This window comes from Pelodiscus sinensis, chromosome 20 (assembly GCF_049634645.1).
Source record: "Pelodiscus sinensis isolate JC-2024 chromosome 20, ASM4963464v1, whole genome shotgun sequence".
Taxonomy (NCBI): Eukaryota; Metazoa; Chordata; order Testudines; family Trionychidae; genus Pelodiscus; species Pelodiscus sinensis.
The window spans coordinates 5,245,724-5,273,622 of record NC_134730.1 but is presented as its reverse complement, the minus strand read 5'-3'; the positions used below and the strand labels follow the sequence as shown (position 1 = coordinate 5,273,622).

General features: G+C 45.2%; 1 protein-coding gene across 5 annotated transcripts in view; it reads right to left on the bottom strand.

Annotated features, from left to right (window-relative positions):
- QTGAL (queuosine-tRNA galactosyltransferase) overlaps positions 1-27,899 on the bottom strand; it is a 360,105-nt gene that overhangs the window by 22,624 nt on the left and 309,582 nt on the right. For all 5 annotated transcript variants that reach the window (XM_075903524.1, XM_014571338.3, XM_014571339.3 and 2 more), the window contains 2 exons: positions 16,138-16,273; positions 2,714-2,782 (listed from right to left, as the gene is read on the bottom strand). In XM_075903524.1, coding sequence (XP_075759639.1) covers positions 2,714-2,782; positions 16,138-16,273 — 205 coding nt within the window. The remainder of the gene's footprint in view (positions 1-2,713; positions 2,783-16,137; positions 16,274-27,899) is intronic.

The following is a 27,899-nucleotide window of genomic DNA, read 5'->3' as shown; positions in this document are numbered from 1 at the left end:
ACCTGCAGGGGAGGGACCAGCACTAGAGGAGAGAGGCAGGACAGGTGTGTAGAGGGAGGTGTTGGGAGAGGGGATGAGGAGGGGTAGCTCACACGATCAGAGTGGGGCTACTGGTGGAGTAGGCACAGGGGGGAGAGAAGGGCTGGTGGAGGGGGGCAGGTCTCAGGAAGGCAGAGGGTAGTGAGAAGGGCAGGAGTCAGAACAGCAGGGCAGGGTGAGGGGTTGGGGGGCAGCAGGCACCAGGGGAGCAGCAGGCACCAGGGGAGCTGATGGAGCAAGGGCAGGAGACATGGCAGCAGAGGGAAAAGGTAGAGGTTTATAAGATATTTATTAATAACTTATTAGTAATTACTGTTCTTATTCTTATTAGGAATTTATGCTATTAAAAAAACCACATTTTGGGGGGGGGAAGGTGGCAAGTCCCTTTTTTGCATGGAGAGTAGGGTTTTCCAGAATTTGTCGAGCCCTGGGTATAAATATGCAGGCCAGAATCAGGCTGAGGAAGCGTTGTTCCAGGTCAGCCATAAAAATGCTCTCTACACTAACATCCCACACATAGATGGAGTACAAGCTGTCAGGAACCGTATCCCTGATGATGCCACAGCACAACTGGTGGCTGAGCTCTGCGACTTTATCCTCACACACAACTATTTCAGATTCGAAGACAATATATACCTCCAGACCAGTGGCACTGCTATAGGCACCCACATGGCCCCACAATATGCCAACATTTTTATGGCTGACCGGGAACAACGCTTCCTCAGCTCTCATCCACTTACGCCCCTTCTCTACCTATGCTACATCAATGACATCTTCAACATCTGGACCCATGGGAAGGAGACTCTGGAAGAATTTCACCACGATTTCAACAGCTTCCACCCCGCCATTAACCTCAGCATGGACCAGTCTACACGGAAGGTCACCACGGTGCAAATAAGTGACGATCACATAAACACCACCCTGTACTGAAAGCCTACCGAGCACTATGCTTACCTGCATGCCTCCAGCTTCCATCCCGGACACACCACACAATCCATTGTTTACAGCCAAGCACTGAGGTACAACGGCATATGCTCCAACCCCTCAGACAGAGACCTACACCTACAAGATCTTCACCAAGCATTCTTTAAATTATGATACCCACACGAGGAAGTGAAGAGACAGATTGACAGAGCCAGACGTGTATCCAGAAGCCCCCTGCTACGGGACAAGCCCAAGAAAGAAACTAACAGAACACCACTGGCCATCACCTACAGTCCTCAGCTAAAACCTCTCAACGCATCATTAGTGATCTACAACCCATCCTGGACAATGATCCCTCACTTTCACAGGCCTTGGGAGGCAGGCCAGTCCTCGCCCACAGACAACCCGCCAACCTGAAGCATATTCTCACCAGCAACTATACACCGCACCATAATAACTCTAACTCAGGAACCAATCCATGCAACAAACCTCGGTGCCAACTCTGCCCACATATATACACCAGCAACACCATCACTGGACCTAACCAGATCAGCCATACTGTCACTGGTTCATTCTCCTGCTCATCTACTAATGTAACATGCCATCATGTGCCAACAATGCCCCACTGCTATATACATCGGCCAAACTGGACAGTCCCTACGTAAAAGAATCAATGGACACAAATCAGATATTAGGAATGGCAACATACAAAAACCTGTAGGGGAACACTTCAATCTCCCTGGACACACAATTGCAGATCTAAAGGTAGCCATCCTGCAGCAAAAAAACTTCAGGACCAGACTTCAAAGAGAAACAGCTGAGCTACAGTTCATCTTCAAGTTTGACACAATCAACTCAAGATTAAACAAAGACTGTGAATGGCTAGCTAACTACAAAAGCAGCTTCTCCTCTCTTGGTATTCACACCTCCCGATCAGCTACTAGAAGTGGGCCTCATCCTCTCTGATTGGATCCAACTCGTCATCTCTAGCCTGATTCTGGCCTGCATATTTATACCTGCCTTTGGAAATTTTCACTACATGCATCTGACGAAGCGGGTCTTTGCCCATGAAAGCTTATGCTCCAACACTTTGGTTAGTCTATAAGGTGTCACAGGACTCCTCGCCGCTAATGCATATTACAAAAAAGCACCATTAAAATGGGTGTGAAATGCCACTCCGGCTCCTTACTGTATAGGAGGAAAAATTCCACACATTCCATTACCCATCTCCAGCCACTAGACCCCTAATTAAATAAATATAGTATGGACTGTATTTAAATTCCCTGGCTGTGTCTAGACTGCCAGCTGTCTACACTGGCCACTTGAATTTCCTCCCTGACAGAACTTCCTACTGTCTGAAATCAGTGCTTCTTGCGGAAATACTATGCTGCTCCCATTCGTGCAAAACTCCCTTTTGCGCAAAGCTTTTGCGCAAAAGGGCCAGTGTAGACAGCTCAGATTTGTTTTGCGCAAAAAAGCCCCGATCGCGAAAATGGCAATCAGGGCTTTTTTGTGCAAAAGCGCGTCTAGATGCGCAAAATGCCAATCTAGACGCTCTTTTCCTCAAATGCTTTTAACAAAAAACTTTTCCGTTAAAAGCATTTGTGGAAAATCATGCCAGTCTAGACGTAGCCCCTATATTTAAAATTAGAGACACTTTTTTTGCAGTTTGTCCAATGTGCTTAGAATGTCACTTCTCACCAGACCATTCCGCATGGTAGGAATGGAAGTGGCACTCATTATTACTAACCTGGGATTCCTGATAAGTGTAGAAACCTTTTGCGATCTTATTTTCATCAACATCACAAAATGCAGCCACCTGGAGAAAACAGAAAAAGGCTACAAAGGGTTTAATAAAGCTCGATGCAACCCGCATATGTCTCCAACATTTCCCCACTAAACTTGCCCGTCTATATCCTCTCTCAACTTCACCCTGCCCTCACAAGGGTTCTGAGCTTCAGCTCCTTGGGAGTGCAGTGTCTCAATTTTCAAGCTCTCCATGAATCCCCATGCTCCACACGGCAAGGCTGGTCACATGGGCCCTGATCCTGCAAATGCTTATTCCTGTGAGTAAAGCTGAGCACACATGTCAGTGAGTGTAAGACTGAGGCGATGTCCTGGCTCTCTTCCTTGCTTGGAGCTGCTGGATCACATTACAAGAGCTTTCCTGGTACTATTATTGGGGTGGGCGATTGCTGTAGTTTGTGACAGGGATGTTATGCACCTGGCAATGGGAAAGCAAGTGGTCTGTGTGATTGCCGGAGAGGGAAGGTGCCCATGAGATATGCACTCCACTTATCAGGGCTGGGGAACCTTTTTGGGTGGAGGCCACTGACCCACAGAAAAACCAGTCAGGGGGCCAGACACAAGTGAGAAGCAACCCCCTCACCCTCATTGATCTGGCCCCCTACTGAGAAGGAGGAAAAACCCTTTCACAGATGTGACCCCCAACTGAGAAGCAGGAAGAAAAAGATGCTTCCCTGCGGACTCCATGCTGGTTTAACTAGGCTTCTTATTCCGAACTACCGTTACTCCTCATGGAACCTAATCCGAACTACCTAGTCCATGCTGCGTGTAGCCGTGGGGCACGGAGTCCGCACTAGTGGACATTTAAAAATGGCGGCGTCCGGCAATATGCAAATGAAGCCCAGGAAATTCAAATCCCGGGCTTCATTTGCAACTCCAGTTGCCTACACTACCACCCTAGTTCGAACATCTAATAAACCATCTTGTTAGTCTTTAAAGTACTACATAGTCCTGTATTTTGTTTGACCTTAAAATGCGCTGTGGGGCAGTCACAAGGTTAGTGTAGGAGAGTTGGCTGCTGACAGTAGCGCTGCCTTCAGAGATGGGCAGCTGCAGAGCAGGGGCTGCTGGCTGAGAGCCCGGCTCTGAAGGCAGAGCCATCACCCGCAGAAGCAGGAATGGAAGAGTGTAGAAGTGCCACTCTCACTTCTGCACTGCTCCCTGCAGAGCTGAGCCCTCAGTAAGAAGCCACCACTCTTTGGCCGCCCACTTCTGAAGTCAGCAGCGCAGAAGTGAGGCTCGCAATACCACAATTCCCCCCAAATAACCTCGCAAACCCTGGCAACCCCCCCCTGCAACTTCCTTTTGGGTCAGGACCCCCAGTTTGCGAAATGCTGGTCTTCCCCAGGAAATCTGTGTAGTGTAAAAGCACACAAAAGACCAGATTTCACAAGGGGAGACCAGATTTCATGGTCTGTGATGCATTTTTCAGGGCTGTGTATTTAGTTGGGCACTATGCATAATGAGAATAACAATTCTGAACTGTCGATTAACCTACAGATAATAGAAACTACTTGTGGAGTTAAGGTATCCCATGAGATACCCGTATACATTTCTAGACGAATACCTGTGAACATTTCTGTTATTGTACAATATATTCTTAACCAGAGTGCACCAACGTTTGGGAAGGCAGTATTTTTTATTTTCATATATATGCACATACGTATATATATACATATTGTATTAATATTTATTGTTTCATACTATTACACACAAATTCTACATATGTGTTTTGCATATACACATTTATATATTTATAAACAGCCTTAAAAATGCAAACAGATTTTAAACAGAGTTAAGAAGCACTGTCAATTGCCACAGAAATACTTAGGATTCACTTATTGAATGCAATGCAATGAAGCATTATTTCTGGATTCAAACGTGCCAAATATTTCAGAGGTTTACTTACTTGCATTCCTCACAAATATGCCTGTGATTCCAGTTATATGGTGGCCCCAGCTGAACGCATGGATCGCCAAAACATTTTCCAGAGAATTTCACAAATGTGGCCTGGTTTCCTTTAGTTTCCATTGCCCCATTCGTGCTGCCCTATCAGGCCTGTCAGAATGAAGCAGGGCATTTGTAGCTCTTTAGTTAAGGTCTCACAGAAATCAATTATTCTGTGGAGGGATGGGTGGCATTTTTCTACCCTTTTAATTTTTGCATTTAAAATCGATTAACAAGACTTAAGAAATAAAGCCCCAGCTGTCTGATTTATCAGGTTTTTTTTTTAAAGTTACATAATGTTGCAATAAAGGCCGGATCCTTTTCATAGCAGCAGCTACCTCGTTTTCTTTTTATGATTAAGATAATTGTTTCCCTTCACCTGGTGATCCCACGCCCTCTGATGAAAGTAAAAGTATTTTCATTACTCCCACTGAAGGGAGTTACATGAGTCCCACAGATTATGGCTACTCTAGAGAGCTTACAGGGGCACAGCTGCACTGTGGAGTGTAGCTGCTGTAAGCTGACGGGAGAGAGCTCTCTGTAGCTTAATTACTCCCACGAGCCGTGGCAGCTACCGAAGCTCTCCTGCCAACAGTGCTGTCCACGCTGGTGCTTAAACCAGCATAATTATGTCACGCACCAGAGTTGCTAATACCCCTCCACCTCCCGAGTGACAGAATTTGTTGACTTATGCTGTAGTTTAGCTCAGTGGTTTTCCAACTAGGGGTCATGACCCAGTACAGGGTGGTGGAATTAAAGACCCTGGGCCTCGTTAATGCAGGGGGATCAGTTGAGCAGTGGGGGTGCCAAGGCAGCTACCTGCCCATCCTGGCACTGCAGACTGGGCTGTACCCCAGAAGTATCTGACAGCAGGCCCAGCTCCTAGGTGGAGAGCAGAGCGCACAGGGCTCTTCATTCCCATTGGCTGGGAACAACCTGGCTGCGTCTGGGGTGCAGCATGGTCTGTGGTGCCAGAAGAAGCAGGAAGCTGCCTTAACATCCTTCAAGTTAAGCCCATCCTGCCCCAGCCCTGACTCTCTCCCCGAGGCTGGAGCTCCCCCCTACACCCACAGCTCTCGTCCTCGGCCTCGCCCCAGAGCCCACATTCTGGTCAAATGAGATTGAACCACGGGTATCAATAATTTTCTTCAACTCAGTTGTGAGAAAAGTTTGAAACCCCCTGGTTTAACCATCAGTCACTGTGCTACTGACTGATAAGGAATTGCCCCCCCCCCCCCCTCCCAGGACAAAAATTCCCTAGCAGCAAAATTGGGCCTTTCTGAGACTGAGCTTTTTTCTATTGAGTACAAACTGTTGAGTACAAACATTTTTGGGGTGGCAGCCAGGTACTGTCGGCTGGGGCTCTTCTCATGCCCTAACTTTAATCACTTTCGTATCAGCCCTTCTATTCGAAGCCAACCCATGAACAGAGAAAAAAGATAAAGGAAACAGAATGACTAGAAATATAGGGGGAAATAACAAAAGGAGACTCCATGGGGAACACAGCTAATAGAACTGGGAGAACTAAGCAAACACTCCATGGGAGGCAGACACATGACGGTGATAATGGACTGTTAATTAGCTGACAATGGAAAATCAAACTAATGACGATTCAGTCCATGAATAGAAGGATCGCATCACAAACCAATAAGGAGAGTCACTGCTACTCTTAAATAACTAAAAACAAGACTTGAGCTGACCATGCTTTTATAGACACTTTCCCGTATGCCCAAGTCTTTGCCTACCATATTGCCCCCCCCATGCACCAAGTGCAGTAACTACCTGCTGAAAGAACAAACACCATGTGTTGGCCACACTATAAAAACCAATCCCAAGGACATTTGATATATGAACTTTCCAATAAAGGAAATAAAAGAACGCATGAAAGAATCAAGTAAATATAACATGAGTTTTGTACATAGCAGTAAATGAGAGACACATTTCCGTGGAAGATGGGGTTAATTCAACCCAAGTTAAATTTTCTTATCAGAAAGATGGATGCCTAACACAGCGGTATCTTTATATGTAACTGCCAGTGGTTTTAGGCTGCTTAAACCTGATAACTATAGTACTGTGAAATACATTTGCCTTGAATAGGTAAATCTTCTGTTAGATTACATGCCATGTGGGTGGTCCAAGAGACAGTTGATTATTTTTCTGCCACCACTATTTATTTTTAATTAAAAAAAATGTGTGTCCGGAAACTGGATACAGAACTTACAACCAAGTGTTTATGCAATAAGCAGAACTCAGAGCATCAGGCTTACATGACCTGTTTACTTTAGAATAATAGGCTTAACAAAGAGTCTCTCATTTATTTTCTTCCACCAATTGATTCTAATCGTATGTCTTTTCTGAAGACCATCGGTGTCTGCAGTACTGCATCTTGGGGAGAAATACATGAAATGACTGAAAAATACTCTCAAGCTTCTTTGCCACAACTAGTAGACCATGCAGGATCATAAGTAAATCAGCAATAGAGATGTAGCCGTGTTAGTCCAGCCTAACCTCTAGCTCTCTTTTGAACCCTGTTAAAGTCCTAGCCTTTACAACATTCTCTGGCAAGGAGTTCCACAGGTTGACTGTGTGCTGAGTGAAGAAAAATTTCCTTCTGTTTGTTTTAAACCTGCTGCCTATTAATTTAATTTGGTGACCCCTAGTTCTTATATTGTGGGAATAAGTAAATAACTTTTCCTTATTCACTTTTTCCATTCAAGTCATGATTTTATAGACCTATCATACCCCCCTGCCCTTACTCTCCTCTTTTCTAAGCAGAAAAGTCTAAGTCTTTTTAATCTCTCTTCATATGGGACCCGTTCCAAACCCCTCATCATTTTTGTTTCCCTTCTCTGAACGTTTTCCAATGCCAATATATCTTTTTTGATATGAGGCGACCACATCTGTATGCAGTATTCAAGATGTGGGCGTACCATGGTTTTATACAGAGGCCTTAAGATATTTTCTGTCTTTTCCCCCTATTCCTTTTTTAATGATTCCTAACTAATAGCCGTAACAGGAGGAACAATGGCTCATTTCATACTTGATGTGTCTTCTGATTTCTTTTTCATTACAGGAAATGGTTTTTCACACATCCTCCTCTACTCATCATTGTATTACTATTTCCAGTGGTAAAGTCTAAGGAGACTTTAGCGACCTAAGAACACTACTTTTGTTAGCAGGGTCTTGTTCACATTATTTTCTTTCTTCGAGATTATATTTCACCTTGAAAATAAGCTTCGTATCCATTGTAATTTGCTTTACATGTAGTTTGATGATTTACAGCATGATTTACAGAATCTGATTAGAGCAAACTGAGACCTGTACAATGAAGGACAATGACTTTGATACTTGATTTTCTCTACCAGCTCCCTAAACTCAACATCCAATGCTAGCTATAATGAACCTCTACATACAGTGAAGCTGTTTTTTGAAAAACCATGCTTTATTGTAAGCTAGTCTCATGTGAATACACCTTATCAAATTGCACAACACACCTATTAAATCCCTTCTATAACGTTTTCCCTAAACCATTCATTGCAGAATTATGATAGGGAATTTTATTACCTGGGCTCATGCATCCTTTCTTATATTTTAAATCTCTGATAAGCTTCATGATCCTGCTCTTTGTTCTAATTTCTACACTGAAAAATGCTTGAAGGCCTAGGGATTATTTTAATATATGTTTCTGAGAAAGTAAAATCTATTCTTTCAACACACCTCAGGAAAAAAAACCAACTCCGAGCGTAAGCATCAAAGCGTAATAAGAGAAAGTGAGATTAATGTCAATCAGAAAGAGACACCATGTCAGATATACAGGCCTTCCAGTCCGTCTCAAGTGGAACCACAAAGCTAATGAGCATGACCATTCTTATACAAGATCCAAAGACCATAATCAGCATCAAAGCGCCAATCTCGTTCCACCTGTTCATCTTTAATGCTGAACCACAGGAAGGGGGCGTGTCTTAATTCCAGCCATGTGCTTCATTTATCAGATCTGAGAGACTGCTCAGAAACAGCACTACTCTGGCTCATCACACATAAATATAACAATATTCCTCATCAGAAGGCTGCAAAACCATTTGAATCCCAGAATCCGGTGCCTGTGTTACAGCCAGTACATGAGGTAAACACCCCTAAGCATACACAGAAATCTTTATTACATGCAACAAACAGCTCCATTCACAGAGAACAGAGCTTGGGACCCACTTGTATGTTTGTTTCTCTCTTCTCCAGACACGGAAGATGGTCTTGGTCATTTCTTTAGTGGGCATGCAGAAATACTCCTTTTAGCTGAGTTTTCACAACAATGGAATAGACAAGACAGCACCAAAATAATCCATCTAGGTATCTACGCATACACATCATCCTAGAAACAGTTGGTTTCTATCTTCAACTGCACATTACAGACTAAGCGGATGTGTTTTAAACAAAAAAAGGTCTGTACAGTTTCACTCTTGCAGAAAAGCTAACACTGCCTCTCTGTCAACTCTTTGAAACAAGAAGGGTACCATCAGGAAGCTGTATTTCCTTAAGAATACTGAGATACTGGCAATCAATTCTTTAAAAAATACTAGTTAAACAAGTATTGTTCCTGCTAGGTTGCTATCTGGCTAGCATAAATACTGAGCTCTGAATTTTTGCCTAGACTCTTTGGAGACAAAACATTTCTTTTAATCACCATCACATTTCTTAGCAAGGGGAGGAGTTTTTGGCTAGGTGTCCTTTTCCTTTAGAACACTGCCAGACTGCCATTTCAGACTATTTTCAAAACATGCTTGGATAACATTTTGCAACAAATGAAGACTGGTGCTCCTGGAAAATACTAAGTTCTCTTCTGTAGCAGTATTGCTATTAAGACTTCATATACATCTAATAAATATGGGATACCAGAGGATTTACTCGGCATTTCTAGGGTTCTTAACTGAAATACTTTTTGTTTTTCTTCATTTCAATCAGTGCTCTGGGGTGGGGCTGCAGATAAGGGGTTTAGAATGGAGGCTGCCCCACGACAAGAGGACAATCCCAACTCTCCGTCACCGCACAGCTTGGGGCCAGATGTGAAGTGTCTGTCCACGGCTGCTGCCGCTGCAGCCGTCACAGCCGAGGGATGGTGCGTATCCCAACTGGGGGACAGACAGACTTAGGGTATGTCTACACAGCAAAGTTATTTCAAAATAACAGCCCGTACTTTGAAATAACTTTCCTAGTGTCTACGCAGCCAAACCGCTGTTTTGAAATAAGTGCTTATTTCTAATTTGGTAAACCTCATTCTACGAGGAAAAACACCAAATTTGAAATAGCTATTTCAAAATAAGTGCTGTGAAGACACTTATTTCCAAATAGGAGGCCTCCAGCCTTCCCAGGGTGCCCTGGTGGCCACTCCAGCCTCAACCAAGAACACTTCTTTCCCTCCCCCCTTTCCCGGAGCCCTTAAAGGGGTAGACTCTGGCCACAGTGCCTGTGCCAGCTCCAAGCCTGCCAGCCCAGAACCAGCAGTCACTGCCCTGACCCAGTGGCCCCAAATCCACATGAGCCAGCAATCCACTGGCAGCCAGCCCTCCACCGCTCCCCAGGAGCAGTCTGCCAGCTCCCAGGAGCCTGACAGGGCCGGGAGAAGGAAGGCACCTTCCTGGGCCAGGGTGGAGATCATGGACCGTATTCAGCTTTGGGGGGGATGCCCCCAACTTCCATGATTTCTGCACTAGACGGAGGAACGTGGCTGCCTATGGCAGGATAGCTGCCAGCCAGGCTGCCAAAGGCCACATGCGAACCCAGGAGCAGGTTTGCATGACAATCAAGTTGGTCCGGCAAGACCCCCAACCCTGAGCCCTGAGCTTCTCCTCCCCCTTCTTCACCTTGCTTCCCCCTTCCAGCTCCCTCCTCTCAGGTTTCCCCCTCCCCTCTCCCACCTCCTTTCCCCAGTCTCACCTGAGTTTCATTCCCTCCCCTCAGTTTTTTTAAATAAAGAGAGTTTGTGCTCATGAAAATTCGTGTATTTTATTTTACATCAGGACGGGGGGTTAGGGAGGGGTAAGTGGAAGGACGTGAAGGAGGAATGAGACATAAGCCCCCAGTGGGGCAGGCCAGGGAGGCTCTTAGTGCTCCTCAGGGTGGAAGCTCTCTTGCAGGGCCTCTTGGATAATGACAGCCCCCTGATGGACCTCCCAGATGGCAGCCTGCAGAAAGTGCAGCCAGGCTCACAGCAACACATCCAAGAGAAGCACCAGCGTGCCCAGGGGCAGTTCTGGCTCCATTTTGCAGAGTGCTGTGGTGTCCTGAGCGAGGGCAACCAGAACACGCAGAGACAAAATGCTTTGTTGTCCCTCATTGAGGTAGACAAGCAAGCAGGGAAACCTGAGAACTGGCTGTCCGGGGAGAGGGGGGTTCCCTTTAAGCACAGACCTCAGATAGCCTCAGGCAGCAGACCCACACAGTAAGTCCTGACCTGGTTCCGGCCCGCCTTAAATGCGATTCAGAGTCCACTCAGTGTGGATGCACTATTTTGAAATAGCAAACAGCTATTTCAAAATGCATTTGGTGTGTAGATGTGTTATTTCGAAATAAGCTATTTCAAAATAACACTGTAGTGTAGACATACCCATACAGACAGACATCTGAAATATACAGTACAGGCAGTCCCCGACTTACGTGGATCCCTAGATACGAACGGGGTGAGGCAACTCCCGCACATGCGCAGCAGCATTCCCGGGGCTCGCTCACCTGGGTCCTAGGATCCTCCTCCTCCTCGGGCCGGCTCCGACTGGGGTCCCGCAGAGCTGCCGGGCAGAGGAAAAGTGCCTCCCCACGCCCGCTGCCTCCCCCTCCCCCCTGCCAGCAACAGGCTGCCCCCTCCCCTGAGCAACAGGCTGCCGAACAGCAGACAAAAGCAGCCTCTCCGCCCCTCCTCCCCCTATACATGCTGGGCTCCCTGGGCAAACAAAGACTCCACCAAAACAAACAAAGTGCTGGCCTCATTGTGTTAGCGAAAAAAGGACCCTCCTCCTAGAACCCTGGGTGGTGTGTGGAAATAAAGCTATTAGCTCAAAGCATGGTGCAGAGCTGTTTGGTATTTGATGAGTTACTCCTTTAGTCCTGAGTTTGTCACAGGGACAGAAATAGATGTGAAATCTTCTGAACAGGGGAACAGACAGCAAAACAAACATTAGAGGGGAGTTAACCTTTCCCTATGCTATCCAAAACTAAAAAAAATGTTTGGCTAGAGTTTCCCATACAATATGTACCAGTTCCGACTTATATACAAATTCAACTTAAGAACAAACCTACAGTCCCTATCTTGTACGTAACCCGGGGACTGCCTGTACTAGCTGTCCCTTTCTCCACTCCTATTCCCTGCTTCTTCAATGGGGTTACAGCTGTCCCAGTCCCCATCTCTGGCCCCTGCTAGCAGACCACTCCCTTTCTGTTTTATGAGATACAACTGCATTCCAGGCACATCCCACTGTCCTGGCACAACCAAATCTTTCCCTTGTTTAAGTTATGATAAGTGGAAGCTGCAAATTCGATGGTTCTAGTTCTCACTGTTTAGGAGGAGTTCTTGAACAGACTCACAGATGTATGGACAGACAAACTCTCTCAAATATATAGAAGCTCTCACTCCTAAGTATAGCAGACACATCCACTGCTTCAAAAGGCTCATGAGAACCCACATTATGGTTTCCATATTGTACAGTCCGTCAGACACATTTAGATTTTTGCATTGCTCAAATCAGAAACTAATCTATGGATACAATTTTCACAAGAGCCTATCTGACCAAGGAACCTAAGTACCATTTTCAAAATTGAATTATGCACTACATAGACTAATTTTAATGAGGCGCTAATACTTAATAGTAACAGGATGTAACACTAATAAAGTTGAATCTGGGTATAATTTTCAAAAGGATCTAAGTGACTTGGCACTATGCATATATGTCTAAAAGTCTTTAGCATACAGGTGATGAACCAGATTCTACTCCCATTTACGCTGACAATTTCATTGAGAAAAATGGTGTTGGACTGAGGTAAAACAACAGATTTTGTTCATAAAGCTCTACACTAAGGTAGGAATTTTAAGTGGGTGACATTTTCATTTGGCTCCTTGGGCAGTATTGCGTTTCAGTACCTAACTATCTGTAGATTCAAGAACAAAGAATACCACTTTCATGCCTAAACCATTCTCAATCTTTCACGTTAGCCTGTAAATATAATGTCTCTATTTTATTAGCATATTTACCTGGTGTTGCTCAGGTCATTAAGGAGGGGCTCAGGACAGGGGGATGAAGGTGTAGGAGGGTTCAAGGCAGGGGACTAGGGCTGTGGGGGTGCAGGGTTGGGGATGAGGAGGGACCCAGGGGATTGGGCTGGAAGTATGGGGGGTTCAGGAGTCAGGGATGGGGGTGAGTAGGGCTCAGGGCAGGTGGTGGGAGCTCAGAACAGGGGGTTCAGGAGTGAAGGAAGGGGGCTGGGAGATCTGACGCCAGGCTCCCAGCAGCATTTCAAAATGGCAGGGCCACATGGAGTCTGGGATCAGCAGGGGACTCTCCCGCTGACCCCGGGCTCCACATGGCGCTGCAGCTTTAAAATGCTGCGAGGAGCCTAATGCTGGGCTCCCGGTAGCGTTTCAAAGCGGCAGCGCTGCACAGAGCCCAGGGTCAGCGAGTGTCCAGCTAACTCCAGGCTCCACACAATCATTTCGCCTTTGATGTGTAGCAAAAGGTGGAGGCGACCTATCGACTAATCCAATAGTTGATGCAAAATGCAATGAGTATTCGATTACTCGCTATTTGACATCCCTAATTTGATAGCAGGGGGCTGAGGGTTTGGGGATGTAGGGGGCTCAGGGCAGGGGATGGAGATGTGGGGAGTCACTCACTCATCAAATGAAGTGGGTTTTACCCCCAAATGTTCATGATGCTACATATTTGTGTTGGTCTCTAAGGTGCCACAGGACTACTTGTTGATTTTAGAGTAACTTGTTTTTCTAAGGCAGACGGCAGGAACCTGTGAAAATTGGTTGGTGCTTGGAATCAGTGGCAACGCTTTTGAACAAAGCCAAAATCTCCTGACTTGCTGTGTAATCCTGAGCAAGTTACTTAGAACTTTTGGGTGCCACTCAATCTGAGACTCCAAGGGATTGATTTTTAACCATGCTGAGAATCTACAATGACAACTGAAATCAACTACACAGAGACAGCTACACAGACTTTGTTTTAATTGCTAGTTGTTCCCTCTTAAAAACTGCCATGACATGCCTATTTTTTACCAGCATTTTTCTGCAGAACACCACTGAAATGAATCAGACAGCAGTGTGCACGTATACCTGCAACAGGCAAGTGTTTGATGTCCTAGATGTGGTTGATATGGCATTCTGTAACCAATGGGTTAAAGCCATGTTTCCGTACCCAAGCACAGCATACTGAAATATACTTAATTATAACCTTGACAGAAACAAAATAATATCATGGTCTGAAGCGTTGCCAAAGCAAACTTTATACAAAGGTCAGCTGGAAAGAACGTCAGGATCCCAGTTAATTAGAAGCACATCAACAGTGCTCGAGCATTGCTGAAGCAGGGCTGCTCCATACTGCACAAGGGGGAAGTCTTAGCCTCTAAGCAGCAAAACAGCTCAAACAATACCATGACTCTCTGTTGCCTTTTTCATTTTGTGATGGCATCCTCAAGTTATCGCTGATTACTACAGCACAGGATATTAACTTCTCTAGAAGTAGGTGTCACTTCCATCCCAGAATCATTCCATCTGCATTTTAGATTGGTCTATTTATATATATTTAACAAGCCCGAGAAGGTAATGGGTTGCAACACAGACACCACATACTGTTTTCTGGTTTTCATTTCAAAAGATCCTGCTTGAGTAGTGTCACCAATCACCTGTCCACCTCTTACTTATGAAATTAGTTTCTAATTCTTCCAGGGCCATCAGCTGGAAAGTGAGATGAACTTGGGGAATTCACACAGCACTTTATAAAAATGCACTCTGTATGGAGTCAACCTTTTCCTGAAACCTCACAGCCTTGTGCACACTGCATTCAAGTAGATGACTCAACACTCGGCAGCAAATTGTTCTGTCCTTTTTGCTGAAGTACTTTGTCTTACATGCCCAGCATTAAACTTCTTGCCACTTTACTCATCGCCTTAGTCACAGATATGGAAGGATGGCACTGGAATGGCATGATCAGTACCTGCTACCAGACTCTTTATGTGACTGTCTCCCATTTCTGCCCAATGAATTCTGCTGTGGGTGTTTCATTTATTTTAGTTTCTTACTGGATGTGTGTGGTCTGAGGTCGTCTGGATTCATCAGGTTCCCCTTTTTTCATTCTCTTGCCTCCCATATTTTTCAGAAAAAATAGACATTGAAATGAGTGTTTCAAGACTATTTATAAGACACAGACATATGACATTAACCCTGGAGGCTTTATCTCACAACATTATAAGACAGGAATAAAATTATATGTGCACAAGGTGTTTTAATTCCTAGACAAATCTCTCCTAAGCAAACCTCTGTCACTGTCAATTCTTAGTAACTACTATGTTCAGAAACAAATGCATTATTAATTAAACATAGAGGAGAAAATGTGGCACATGAATACAAAATGCAACAGTGAAGATTTCTACTAGGTAATATAAGGTATCTATTCCACATAACACAAACCAGGTTCCTTAGCACACCATGAGGCCCAGGGCCCTGTCGGTGGCCTGCCAGCTTGGCGGGAATCCAATCGAAACACACCAAGCCTTTATCCAGTTCTAACACCATTTCCCTACAAAACTCTGGAGTCTTTGGTCTCTGGGATCCTCTAATCTCTGTGACATCGCCTGTCTGTATACCAGGATCTGGTCCTGTCCAGCTGGTCTCTCTGCCTCAGAGTGCAAGCAATCCACTCCCTAGAGCTAGCAACGCACCCCCCGTGGTCAGCCCAGACTGAGCTACTCTGAGGTCTTTTATACCCGAGCACCAACTAGAGCATGCTCAACAGAGCTGTGGGGCATGGCCTCTTCAGCTAAAAGAGAAGGATTAACCCCTGGTGTACCGGTGCAGTGCTGGTATGCTCTGTCAAACCCAGAGAGGCATTTTTCTTTAGTTCACTTGGAACTGCTGGGGGATGTGAGGTTATGCCAACAGCAAGGCCATGAGATGTGACATGCAGCCTGATCATTTACATGCAATCATCAGCAGGAAAACATGATATAACATCATTTGGAAGAGAAATGAATTCTATGATTTTAAAAAGGGAGCAGCACAGCTACACACAACTGGCAAACTAACATCTCTGAAAAATGTGAGATACACACACCCTGCTACAATGACTTTAATTGTCAGGGAGCTAGTGGGCCTAGGAAGGAGAGAAGAAATTGCCTTTTCACAGTTTTTACCCACACTTGATTTTCTTGGCATCTCACCTTTTTTTGATTAGCTGATGATAAGCTTCTATAGAGCTTCCTGCCCTGTTTGCCAGCATTCCAAATGGTGAAAGATGTCCAGTGCTTGAGGGCTCTGTCTTCCAGAAACCTGACTCGGTGAGCCCAGATGGTTTCCCTGGGGAATTAGAAAAGAGGTGAGTCCAGCACCTTAACAAGGTAAGAAATAGCAATGTCAACAGAGACTCAGTCTTGATTCAAAAAGCACAATGAAAGCTCACACTAGCAACAGTTCCAGCGGCAATGAATGCTGTGGCTGGAAAAAACATCTCTTGTTTAAATATTTAACTTCTTGTCTCTGTCTCTAAGGGTATGGCTATACTGCCACCCTAGTTTGAACTAGAGTGGCTAATGTAATCATTTGAACTTGCAAATGAAGCCCGGGGTTTAAATATCCCGGGCTTCATTTGCATGTTCCCGGGCGCCACCATTTTTAAATGCCCGGTAGCTCGAACTACCTGCCCACGGCTACACGCAGCACGGGCTAGGTAGTTCAAATTAACACTCTTACTCCTCCTGCAATGAGTTTGTCTGTTGGTGTCTGTCTGTCTGTCTATCTGTCTCACGGCATATGCACCCTTCCCCGGGATGTGCCTGCTGCAGCTGCAATAGCTGTGGAGAGACAATTCTGACCTGACCCCAAGCTGCTGCACTGAGAGAGGGGCTGGAGTTGTCCTCTCTCACTGGAGCAGATTGCATACTGAAGCCCTCATCGCCAGCCCCATGCCAGAACAATGATGAAGAAAAACAAAACTTACTTGAATTAAAGGCCTGAGCAACGCTGGGTAAATCTCCTAGTAAGATTAAAAAAAATCACCATAACATTCCTACAAGGGTACCATTTTCAGTACACCTCAGTGATTTACCTGTGACCCATTTTTGTTAATGACTTAAGCCCACAGAAGCCTAAGGCCTTGTCTACACTGGCATGTTTTGTAGCAAAAAACTGCCTTTTGTTGACAAAACAGTGAGAGCGCACACACTACAATACAACTTGTCAGGAAAACTACCCAGTTTTGGGGACAAAAAACTTCCACCCCTGTGAGAGACTTTTGTCTTTTCCCCTTCCTCTGTTGTCAACAAAGGACCAGTGTGGACTCTGTTGTTTGTTTTGTCGAGAAAACTAGCTTCCGCCAGTATCCCACAATGCCTGCTCTGATGGCTGTGCTCAGTGTTTTGATCTTTGTTGCCCTGCAGGCATGCACCTCTCCCGTTTCAAAGCTCCTGGCAGTATCTGACAGCTGAGTGAGCTTCTTTGTTTGGGGAAGAAACGAAAAGAGCAAATCATTGGAATGCTCCCACTCTGCCCTGCTAGAAACGCAGCAGCAGGCAGACGGCTGCTGCAGGGGGAAGATTGTTGTGCTGCTTTGACGTTCCTCAGAATAGAGAGCTCACAGAGCTTCGTGATTCTGCTCCCAGCAGCTGAGAATGCCGTGGGAGAACTCGAAGAGAATCCCATGAAGTGCAGGGATCAGCTCTGCCTTCCCACAATACTGCCCTGCGGGGTGCTTACCCACAATGCTTTGCTCTGTCTGTCAACAGGGGAAGCTAGCAATGTGGCCATGAAATGTCGACAATGAGAGACAGAAAAACCAGCCTGATCAGTTTTCACTTTTGCATGTTGACAGCTGTTTTGTTGCCACACCTTCCCAGTGTAGACAGAGTCTAAGACCCTTTGAAAGTCAAGGAGATTTAAGCTCCTAAATTGCTTGGGCACTTTTGAAAAAAATTACCCTGCGTGATTTATCCCTGTGTGATTTAAGAGCACAAGTTCCATTCACTTTCAGTGGGACTCAGGCTCCCAAGCCTGAAAATGTTACTGTAAATTATTTATCGCATTTCCCAACCAGAGACTGAACAATTCACTACAATAACATTCTCGTACATGGCTACGTTTCAGGGTGAATTTTGTAAAGGCTGAATTACTGGATCCTATAAGGCAGGGGTGGGGACCCTCAAGCTTGCCTGGGTCCAACCCCAACGCCACCGCACCACGGGGCTGAGCGCACAAAATCTACTAGCCTGGGCTACCGAGGGCCCTCTAGTATGTGAGGGAAATGTGGGGAGTGTCTTTCTCCTTCTCAGTCAGGAGCCACATCAGTGAACAGGGTTGTTTTTGGTTTTTTGCTTCTCACTTGTGTGTGGCCCTTGCCTGATTTTCCTGTGGGTCAGCAGCCCCCAATCCAAAAACGGTTCCCCACCCCCACTATAAGGGATTCAAAAGATGTGTATTCATGTTATTAGTAAGTGTGTGCATGTCAACATCCAAATGTATATGCACCCATCTACATTGCTTTATCTGGATAGTACATGCACATAAAGTTGTTATCAACGGGTTTTGACTACCATGATCTCAAATGTCAGCAATCATGTCATGCTTAGTCCTGGACAGCCTCCCTATTTCCTTCACACCCCAACTTCTTTTTGGCAATTTCCTGTAATAACTGAATCTCAGCCCTCAAAATTATTGTTAATTGGTCTTCGAAAATGCTTCCGGCTTCTCCCAAGAAACTAACTCAGGGCCCAAACCTGTGAGGTGCTGAGCACCGTCAACTACACTTGAGAGAAATCTGTGCCTCGTGGCCATGGACAGTAAGATGACACAGGTCTATAGTGGTCCAAAGCATCTTGAACTAGGTCTCAAAACATCCAATACTGGGGCCTATTACTATTATATGCTCATTTTATGCAGCATGAATGTTCCAGCTTAAGGAGTAATAACAAGACACTTCGACTTGAGGTAATTTTTTATAAGAGCATTTTATTTTAAGGTAGATCACAAAACTGTTTGTATGTTTTCTTTAAAAAAAATACTATTACAGATTAGGAATACTTATATTTGAAAACCATACTGCTGATCTGAGCTAAAATAAGTAAAAAGTCATCTGGATGCTGAACAGCTATATTTAGACCAAGAAATATGATTTAATTGGGATAACAGAGACTTGGTGGGATGACTCGCATGACTGGAGCGCTGTCATGGAAGGGTATAGACTGTTCAGGAACAACAGGCAGGGGAGAAAAGGAGGAGTTGCACTATATGTAAGAGAGCACTACGAATGCTCTGAACTCCAGTATAAAGAGAGAGAAAAACCTGTTGAGAGTCTATGGGTTAAGTTTAAAGGAGCAAACAACAGCAGGCCCTGGTTCTTGTGGGGGACTTTAATCACCCTGACATCTGCTGGGAAACCTATATGGCAGTACACAGGCAATCCAGGAAGTTTTTGGAGAATGTTGGGGATAACTTCTTGACACAGGTGCTGAAGGATCCAACCAGGGGCCTTTTTTGCAGCTTGACCTTCTTCTCACAAACAGGGAGGAACTAATAGGGGAAGTGGAGGTGGGTGACAACCTGGGAAGCAGTGATCATGAGATGGTAGATTTCAGGATCCTGACCAAAGGAAGAAAAGAGAAGGGTAAAATACATACCTTGGACTTTAAAAAAGCAGATTTTGACTCCCTCCGCGATCTGATGGGCAGAATCCCCTGGGATGTTAACATGAAGGGGAAAGGAGTCCACGACAGCTGGCAGTATTTTAAAGAAGCCTTATTGAAGGCACAGAAAGAAACCATCCCGACGCGTAGCAAGAGAAGCAAACATGGTAGGAGACCGGATTGGCTTACAGGGGAAATCCTTGGTGAACTTAAGCACAAAAAGGAAGCTTACAAAGAGTGGAAACTTGGACAAATGACCAGGGAGGAGTTTAAAGGTATAGCTCGAGAATACCGGGGGGTTATCAGGAAGGCAAAAGCGCAAATGGAATTGAGACTGGCTAAGGATGTGAAGGATAACAAGAAAGGTTTCTACAGGCATGTTAACAAGAAGAAGGTGATTAGAGAGGGTGTGCGGCCCCTAATGGATGAAGGAGGTAACCTAGTGACAGATGATATGGGGAAAGCTGAAGTACTCAATGCTTTCTTTGCCTCTGTATTCACGGACAAGGTTGGCTCCTGGACTTCTGCGCCAAGTGACGCAAGATGGGATGAAGATGGACAGCCCGTGGTGGGTAAAGAACAGGTTAGGAACTATTTAGAAAAGCTAAACGTACATAAAACCATGGGTCTGGACTTAGTGCATCCGAGGGTACTGAGGGAGTTGGCAAATGTCATTGTGGAGCCTTTGGCCATTATCTTTGAAAAGTCGTGGAGATCGGGAGAAATCCCGGATGACTGGAAAAAGGCAAATGTAGTGCCCATATTCAAAAAAGGGAAGAAGGATGATCCAGGGAACTATAGGCCGGTCAGTCTTACCTCGGTTCCTGGAAAAATCATGGAAGGGATCCTTAAGCAATCCATATTGAGGCACCTGGATGAGAGGAAAGTGATTAGGAATAGTCAGCATGGATTCACAAAGGGCAAGTCGTGCCTGACCAATCTGATTAGCTTCTGTGATGAGGTAACAGGCTCTGTGGATGTGGGGAAGTCAGTGGATGTGAGTGATATACCTTGACTTTAGCAAGGCTTTTGATACAGTCTCCCACAATATTCTTGCCAGCAAGTTAAGGGATTGTGGATTGGATAAATGGATGGTAAGATGGATAGAAAGATGGCTAGAAGGCCAGGCCCAGTGGGTAGTGATCAATGGCTCAATGTCAGGATGGCGGTCGGTTTCTAGCGGAGTGCCCCAAGGTTCGGTTCTAGGACCGGTTTTGTTCAATATCTTTATTAATGATCTGGATGAGGGGATGGATTGCACCCTCAGCAAGTTTGCGGATGACACAAAGCTGAGGGGAGAGGTCGATACGCTTAAGGGCAGAGATAGGGTACAGAATGACTTAGACAAATTGGAGAATTGGGCCACAAGAAATCTGATGAGATTCAACAAGGACAAGTGTAGAGTCCTGCACTTGGGACGGAAGAATCCCAAGCATAGTTACAAGCTGGGGACCAACCGGTTAAGTAGTAGTTCTGCAGAAAAGGACCTGGGGGTTACAGTGGATGAGAAGCTAGATATGAGTCAAAAGTGTGCCCTTGTATCCAATAAGGCTAATGGCATATTAGGTTGCATTAAGAGGAGCATTGCCAGCAGATCCAGAGATGTCATCATTCCCCTTTATTCGGCTCTGGTGAGGCCACATCTGGAGTATTGTGTCCAGTTCTGGGCCCCCCACTACAAAAAGGATGTGGACGCATTGGAGAGGGTCCAGCGGAGGGCAACCAAAATGATGAGGGGGCTGGAGCATGTGACTTATGAGGAGAGGCTGAGGGACTTGGGTCTGTTTAGTCTGCAGAAGAGAAGAGTGAGGGGGGTTTGATAGCAGCCTTCAACTTCCTGAAGGGAGGTTCCAAAGAGGATGGAGAGAGGCTGTTCTCAGTAGTGACAGATGGCAGAACAAAGAGGAATGGTCTCAAGTTGTGGTGGGAGAGGTCCAGGTTGGATATTAGGAAAAACTATTTCACTAGGAGGGTGGGGTGAAGCACTGGAATGGGTTACCTAGGGAAGTAGTGGAGTCTCCATCCCTAGAGGTGTTTAAGTCTCAGCTTGACAAAGCCCTGGCTGGGTTGATTTAGTTGGAATTGGTCCTGCCTAGAGCAGGGGACTGGACTTGATAACCTTCTGAGGTCTCTTCCAGTTCTATGATTCTATGATTAAGAAGACTGAAATATTGATTGTTCTCCTTAATATTACAGAAAATTAACTCCTTTAAGTAATAAACTCCTACATTTCCCTTGACAAATTTCCTAAAACCCTAAAATATTCTAATTGAAAAGACGGCTCAGATGTCAAATGTTCTGCTTATATTTATGCTTTCTAGCTAACTATAATTTCTTTCCATGTTACTCAAATATAAAAACAACTTCTTAGTCTTGACTATATTTTTGGTATTTTTTAAATATAAAAACCTCAACTTTGCATTTCAAAATGTTGTGTCTGATGGCTAAATTACAGCAGAACCAATTGCACCATATAAACACACGATCTTTCCAAATACCAGCTTCCCACAATTTAACACATGGACATTTTGAAGGGTTTTTAATGTATTTATATTGTAGAGTCTGAGGTATTTTTGGACTTCTTTAGGCTAATGCATATCTAAAAGCGCGGAACTGAGGGATAATGGAGCTTTTAGTTAGACTTAGGCTTGTCATTCACAAAAGTTACAATGTTATTCTTTAAATGCAAGTGAGTGAGGCCACAGGGAGAATTTCTCTTTGTGTGCATGAGAGAGAGAGAGAGAGAGAGAGAGAGAGAGTAGGACTCAGAAGATTTCAGGGCCAGAGTTATTTTCTTCTTGTGCAGGATTTCTCTTTCTACATGATTCTCTTTCTAAATGGATTGGATAAATGGACAGTAAGGTGGATAGATAGTTGGCTAGATTGCCAGGCTCAATGGACAGTGATCAGCGATGTTTGGTCGGTGGTTGGTGTCATGTGGAGTGTCTGGGGCTGGATACGCTGGAGGGCAGAGACAGGGTCCAGAGTGGCTTAAACAAATTAGAGGATTGAGCCAAAAGAAATGAGGTTCAACAAGGACAAGTGGAGTCCTGCACATGGGATGGAAGAATCCCAAACACTGTTACAGGCTGAGGACCAACTGGCTAAGCAGCAATTTGTCAGAAAAGGACCTGGGGATTACAGTGGATGACAAGCTGGATATGAGTCAACAGTGTGTCCTTGTAGCCAAGAAGGCTAATGGTATATTAGGGTGCATTAGGAAGAACATTGTCGGCAGATCTACGGAAATTATTATTCCCCTTTATTTTGCACTGGTGAGGCCACATCTTGAGTACTGAGTCCAATTCTGAACCCTCCCTGCTCCCCAGTCCAGAAAGGATGCGGATACATTGGAGAAAGTCCAGTGGATGGCTACAAAAATGATTAGGGGGCTGGAGTCATGACTTATGAGGAAAGGCTGAGGTGATTTGAGCTTATTGAGTCTTCAGAAGAGGAGAGTGGGGGGGGGGGGGGGGGGGTTGATAGCAGCCTTCAACTTCCTGAAGGGGAGTTCCAAAGGGAATGGAGAGAGTCTGTTCTCAGAGGTAGCAGATGACAGAACAAGGAGTAATGGTATCGTGTTGCAGGGGGACAGGTCTAGGTTCACTATTAAGAAAAACTATTTCACTAGGAGGGTGGTAAAGCACTGTAATGGGTTACCTAGGGCGGTGGTAGAACCTCCATCCCTAGAGGTTTTTAAATTCCAGCTTGACAAAGCCCTGGTTGGGATGATTTAGTTGGGATTGGTCCTGCTTTGGGCAGAGGGTTGGACTTGCTGACCACCTGAGGTCTCTTCCAATCCCAATATTCTATGATACTCCTAACAGATCATGTTCTGTGTCATAAAGTATAGTTCCGTTACTATGAGTGAATTATGGTGATATGGTATTAGATATCTTGAGAGTCACAACTACTTCTCGTTAAAATTATTTATGACAAACGTTGAGCTATATCGTAATCCTTCTTGAGCAAAGAGTGTGACTCATTTTCTATTTTAAATGTAATTTTGAACTGCACCCAAATTTACCAAAACCAAATTGATTGACCAAATTGCTCAGGTGTGTAACTGCCAAAGGTTGTTTGTTGCTGGAACATTAATTGTGATATTTACTGGACAAGGAATTTGTGACTTGTAAAATGGCCTGGTCTAGAAAATTCAAAAGTGATTTGATCATTTCTTCTCAATGAGAATTAATGCCCTGGAGTATTTTTTTGTAGACTGGGTAATTAATTCTTAAATGGCTTAGTTCTATGCAAACTAAAAGACAATGCTGTGTACATGCTGAGTGCATGCATCACTGATTCAAAAGTATCTGCATGCAGTTTAAGGGGAAACATTTGTAAGGGGGTAGGACAGTTGATATGGAAGTAAGAGTGCAGCTTCGTAAGAAATCTGTGATGTGTTCAGAGTGTAACTTTGTCCTTAAAAAATATAGTATATGGTGGGTCAGCCATGAACACTCTGCATTCTCCTACGTGTTTGGCGGATGTAATCACAAATAAAAACACAGCTTTCATGGCCAGATTTAGGAAAGAACATGTTGCTAGAGGCCCAAAGGGTTGGTGCATAAAGCATGTGAGGACCAAGCGCTGGTCCCAGGGTTGAGTAGGTGGTCTAATGTCCAAGTACGTCTGAAGGCCTTTGAGGAACTTCTTTGTGATGGGTGGGTGAAGATCGTAATGTCGCCAATCTTATGGCGAAAAGCTGTAATTGCTGCTGGATGTACTTTTATGGAGCTGAAAGGAAAGGCCAGAGAATTTGAGCCCAGAGAATTGGGGATGAGGTGCAGAAGCAGGAGCAGTTTATCTGGCAAAGCACTTTACATCCTTACTCCTGGCCAGAGCCTGCCTCTGACACCCCAGCCCTTCCCTCCCCACAGCCCTCCATCCCTTTACTGTAACCCTCCTTCCTCCCAGACTCTGCAACCCAATCCCCTGCACACCCTCATGCGCCCCTACCCAGGTGACAATCCTTTCCCAGACCCTTCACCCTCTCCTACACCCCTCCTCTAGGTCATATCCCCCTCCCAGACCTTGCACCCCCAAAGCCCTACGCTTGGTCATAACCCAGATCCCTGCACCCCGCTCCTGCATCCCAGCCCCAGGTCACAACCACCTTCCAGAACATGCACTCCCTCCTATACACCTTCTCCAGGTCAGAATCCTAACAGATTTATATATAGTGAGGTTTCTCTGGGTGACCATAGTCCCTGCATGGTATGGTGTGCCACGAGTGCCCCTGCCCTTTAAGGGAAACATCTACGGTAATTATAATAGAGGGAGACTCCTTTACGAATGATACTCTGAGGCCGAGTTTGTGAGGAAGAGTCCACCGTGTGCGTGAGTCCTTGACTTAGGTAAGCAGGGACAGATGTCTGCTAGGCTATGAACATTTGATCTGTAGATGATGGCCATCCAATCCTGTAGATAGTTGCAGACAGCAACCTGATGTTTCATGACTTGGAGATCAGATTTTTTTTTATGGTACTGAATCTGTCAAAGGGGAGAGATGCAAGTCCGGTTATGGAACTGTGCTGCGCATCTAAGAACTCCAGTCACTGAGTAGGAGTTAATGTAGATTTGTTTCTGTTTATTTGAAGGACAAGACCCTGGAAGTAGTTGATGGTCATCAGTGTGGATTGAGTGGCCTACGAGGGTCTGTGTTTTGAACAGGCAATCATCCAGGTATGGAAAAATAATCACTCCTTTTTTTTCCTCAGGTGTGTCATTATTTCCCCAAGTATCTTGGAGAAGACATGGGATGCTGTATTGGTCATGGTTTGAGCCCATAACCAATCTACCACACCATGTTTGTATCTTGTGTAGGAAAGAAGAAGTAAACCATGAAGCTTGACACATAATGACAACCATCACGGTGAGCCTGGCATTTGTGTGCACAGTATCAAGGAGGATGGCCATGCAAGAAATAATCTGTCCTTCCGAGACTCTTGTTTTAAATTGTTTTCTCTTGTCCTCTGGGATATCATTAATAAAGTCAATGAATTTCCTGAAATGTCTGTGGTCATACTTAGCTAGCAAGGCCACTCTGAACTGCAGTGTATATGATGCATACATTTTGACAAAGACAGTTAAAGAATTGACTTACTCCAAAGTGAGTGGAAATCCTGCTGTTATGGTCCTTTGGTTGGCTCCTTCTACTGCTAGGCAATTTGCTGCTAGATATGTGTCACGTTATTGGATTGTGAGGGAAGCAGACAGGTCATGCCCCAAAAGTGATACAAAGGGGGTCAAACAAAAGCTTACTTTCTTCTGATTCTGTATCTGCTCTTCATATATCTGTAATGTCTGTGTGTATAGTTAGGAGTCTGTAATCTGTATGAAGACTGGAAGTCTCTCTGAATGTGCTTGAGTATTGGGCAAAGCTCGGCCTATGGACATGCTAATTAGCAAGGCTATGTGGGAGAATGGTACTCAATAGGCCAAGGACACACCTCAAGAATGAGGACTGACACCTAAGGGCTGCCAGCAGGGAACACAGGGATAGGCCGCTGGCCATGTGACCTACTGCAGCCAAGAAGAGACCAGGAAGGATGTATAAATATGCCATGTGGTCGACTCCATCTTGGTACTCAGCTCAGCACTTAATCCCAGAGGCAGCAGTGCAGGGATCAAAGGGCCGGAAAGAACTGTGGACCCATCCTGACCTAGGATGCGCAACAAGGACTTTTAAGCCAGCAGCTGTAACATCTCTGTTAGAGCCTGCATTGAGAACTGGGAGATTCGATGCATGTAATATATGATACTTTAGAAACCTTACTCTCATGGTTTTCTTTCTTGTAGCAATAAACCTTTAGATGTTAGATGCTAAAGGATTGGCTCAGCGTGATTTGTGGGTAAGATCTGAAGGGTAAATTGACCTGGGATCTGTGGCTGGTTTCTTGGAACCGGACAGAACTTGTTCGGGATAGGTGGGATTGGGTTCCAGACCCCTCACCTGTGTATGAGGCCCGGGGCCATCTGGGGCACGGATAGTGCTGGGGTGTAGGAGGGGCTTTGCTCGTGAGGCTTCAGGCAGGCTGCTGAAACACTCTGTGGGACTGGTTTGTGGCCTGTTTGGAAAGGTCACCAGTCTGCGGGCTGTAAGGAACCCCAAATTTGAGCAATTCACCCTGAGCGGATGCCCTCAGCTGTGCCCAGACCCGGACCAGTCTGTCACAATATGTGAAAAGGAACTCTGAGCCCTTGTGGGACATAGTATTTCCAGTCTGCCCTTTTGCAGTTAGGGGGCATAGTGGCTAGGGTTTGCCAGATATTCTGGGCAGGATCTATACTGACTCCATTAATAGGCAGGACAATCTCAGAGGAGGCTGAAGGTTGTAATATGTCCATCACCTCTTCCAGAGCGACCCTGAGCTCATTGAATAGGCTCTGAAATTGAGTAAAATCATCTGCTGATGTTGGGGGAGGAGCATAATAGCTTCATCCAGTAAGAAGGATGAATTATTATTATTAGGAGAGGTGTCAGATGCCCCCTATCCTGCATTCACCGTTGTAGATTGCTCCTGTGCAGTCATCACAGAAGAATGCATAGCTTCAGGATGAGGCTTGGTATCAGCGTTTCGTGGGCTGTGCTAGTTTCTTTGGTGCTTGCTCAAAGACCCCCCATGGGTTCCAGTAAGAGAGGTCCCATCCATGGGTGCACATACCAGGGTGTTAAGCCCCTGGAATACAAGGATCCTGCTGTCCTTGTTCCCATGCTAGCAGGAGTCAGAAGAGGGAAGAAATGGTGCAGTGAAAAAAACCTCTCTCTACTTTGTCTTCCTCATCACTGGAAAAGTGGGCGGGTACATGGGATTGCTGTTGATGCCGTGCCAATGGTTCTGGTGAGAGACTGGTACCGAGAAATGGGCAAACTGGGGCTAGCAAGACTAGCAAATCACAAGAGTGAATAAACTGTGGTGCCGAAGTAGAAGGAGCCAGAATATACTGCGTTGTGAGCAGTGGCAATACTGAAGGGTCAGCCGGTGCTGACTGGTGCAGCGCCATATGCATAAGGTGTCAGTTCTATGACAGCAACTGTACTTGTGTGCAGCATGGACAGGCTCACTTGTGTTGGTACTGGGTCCTCTGTAGCCCAGTGCTCATGATCATGCCTTCAACACCCAAGTATGCAAACCTTAGAACTTATTGGCAGATCTGCAATAAAGAGTAGACTGTCATGGCCAACAGTCACAAGTAACCCTGCAACAAATCAGTATGGGTAACCCAAGAATCATGATCAACCATACGACAAACCAGTGTGTGTGTGCACTTACAACAGCTAAAAGAAACTTATCCTGAAAGTGGCA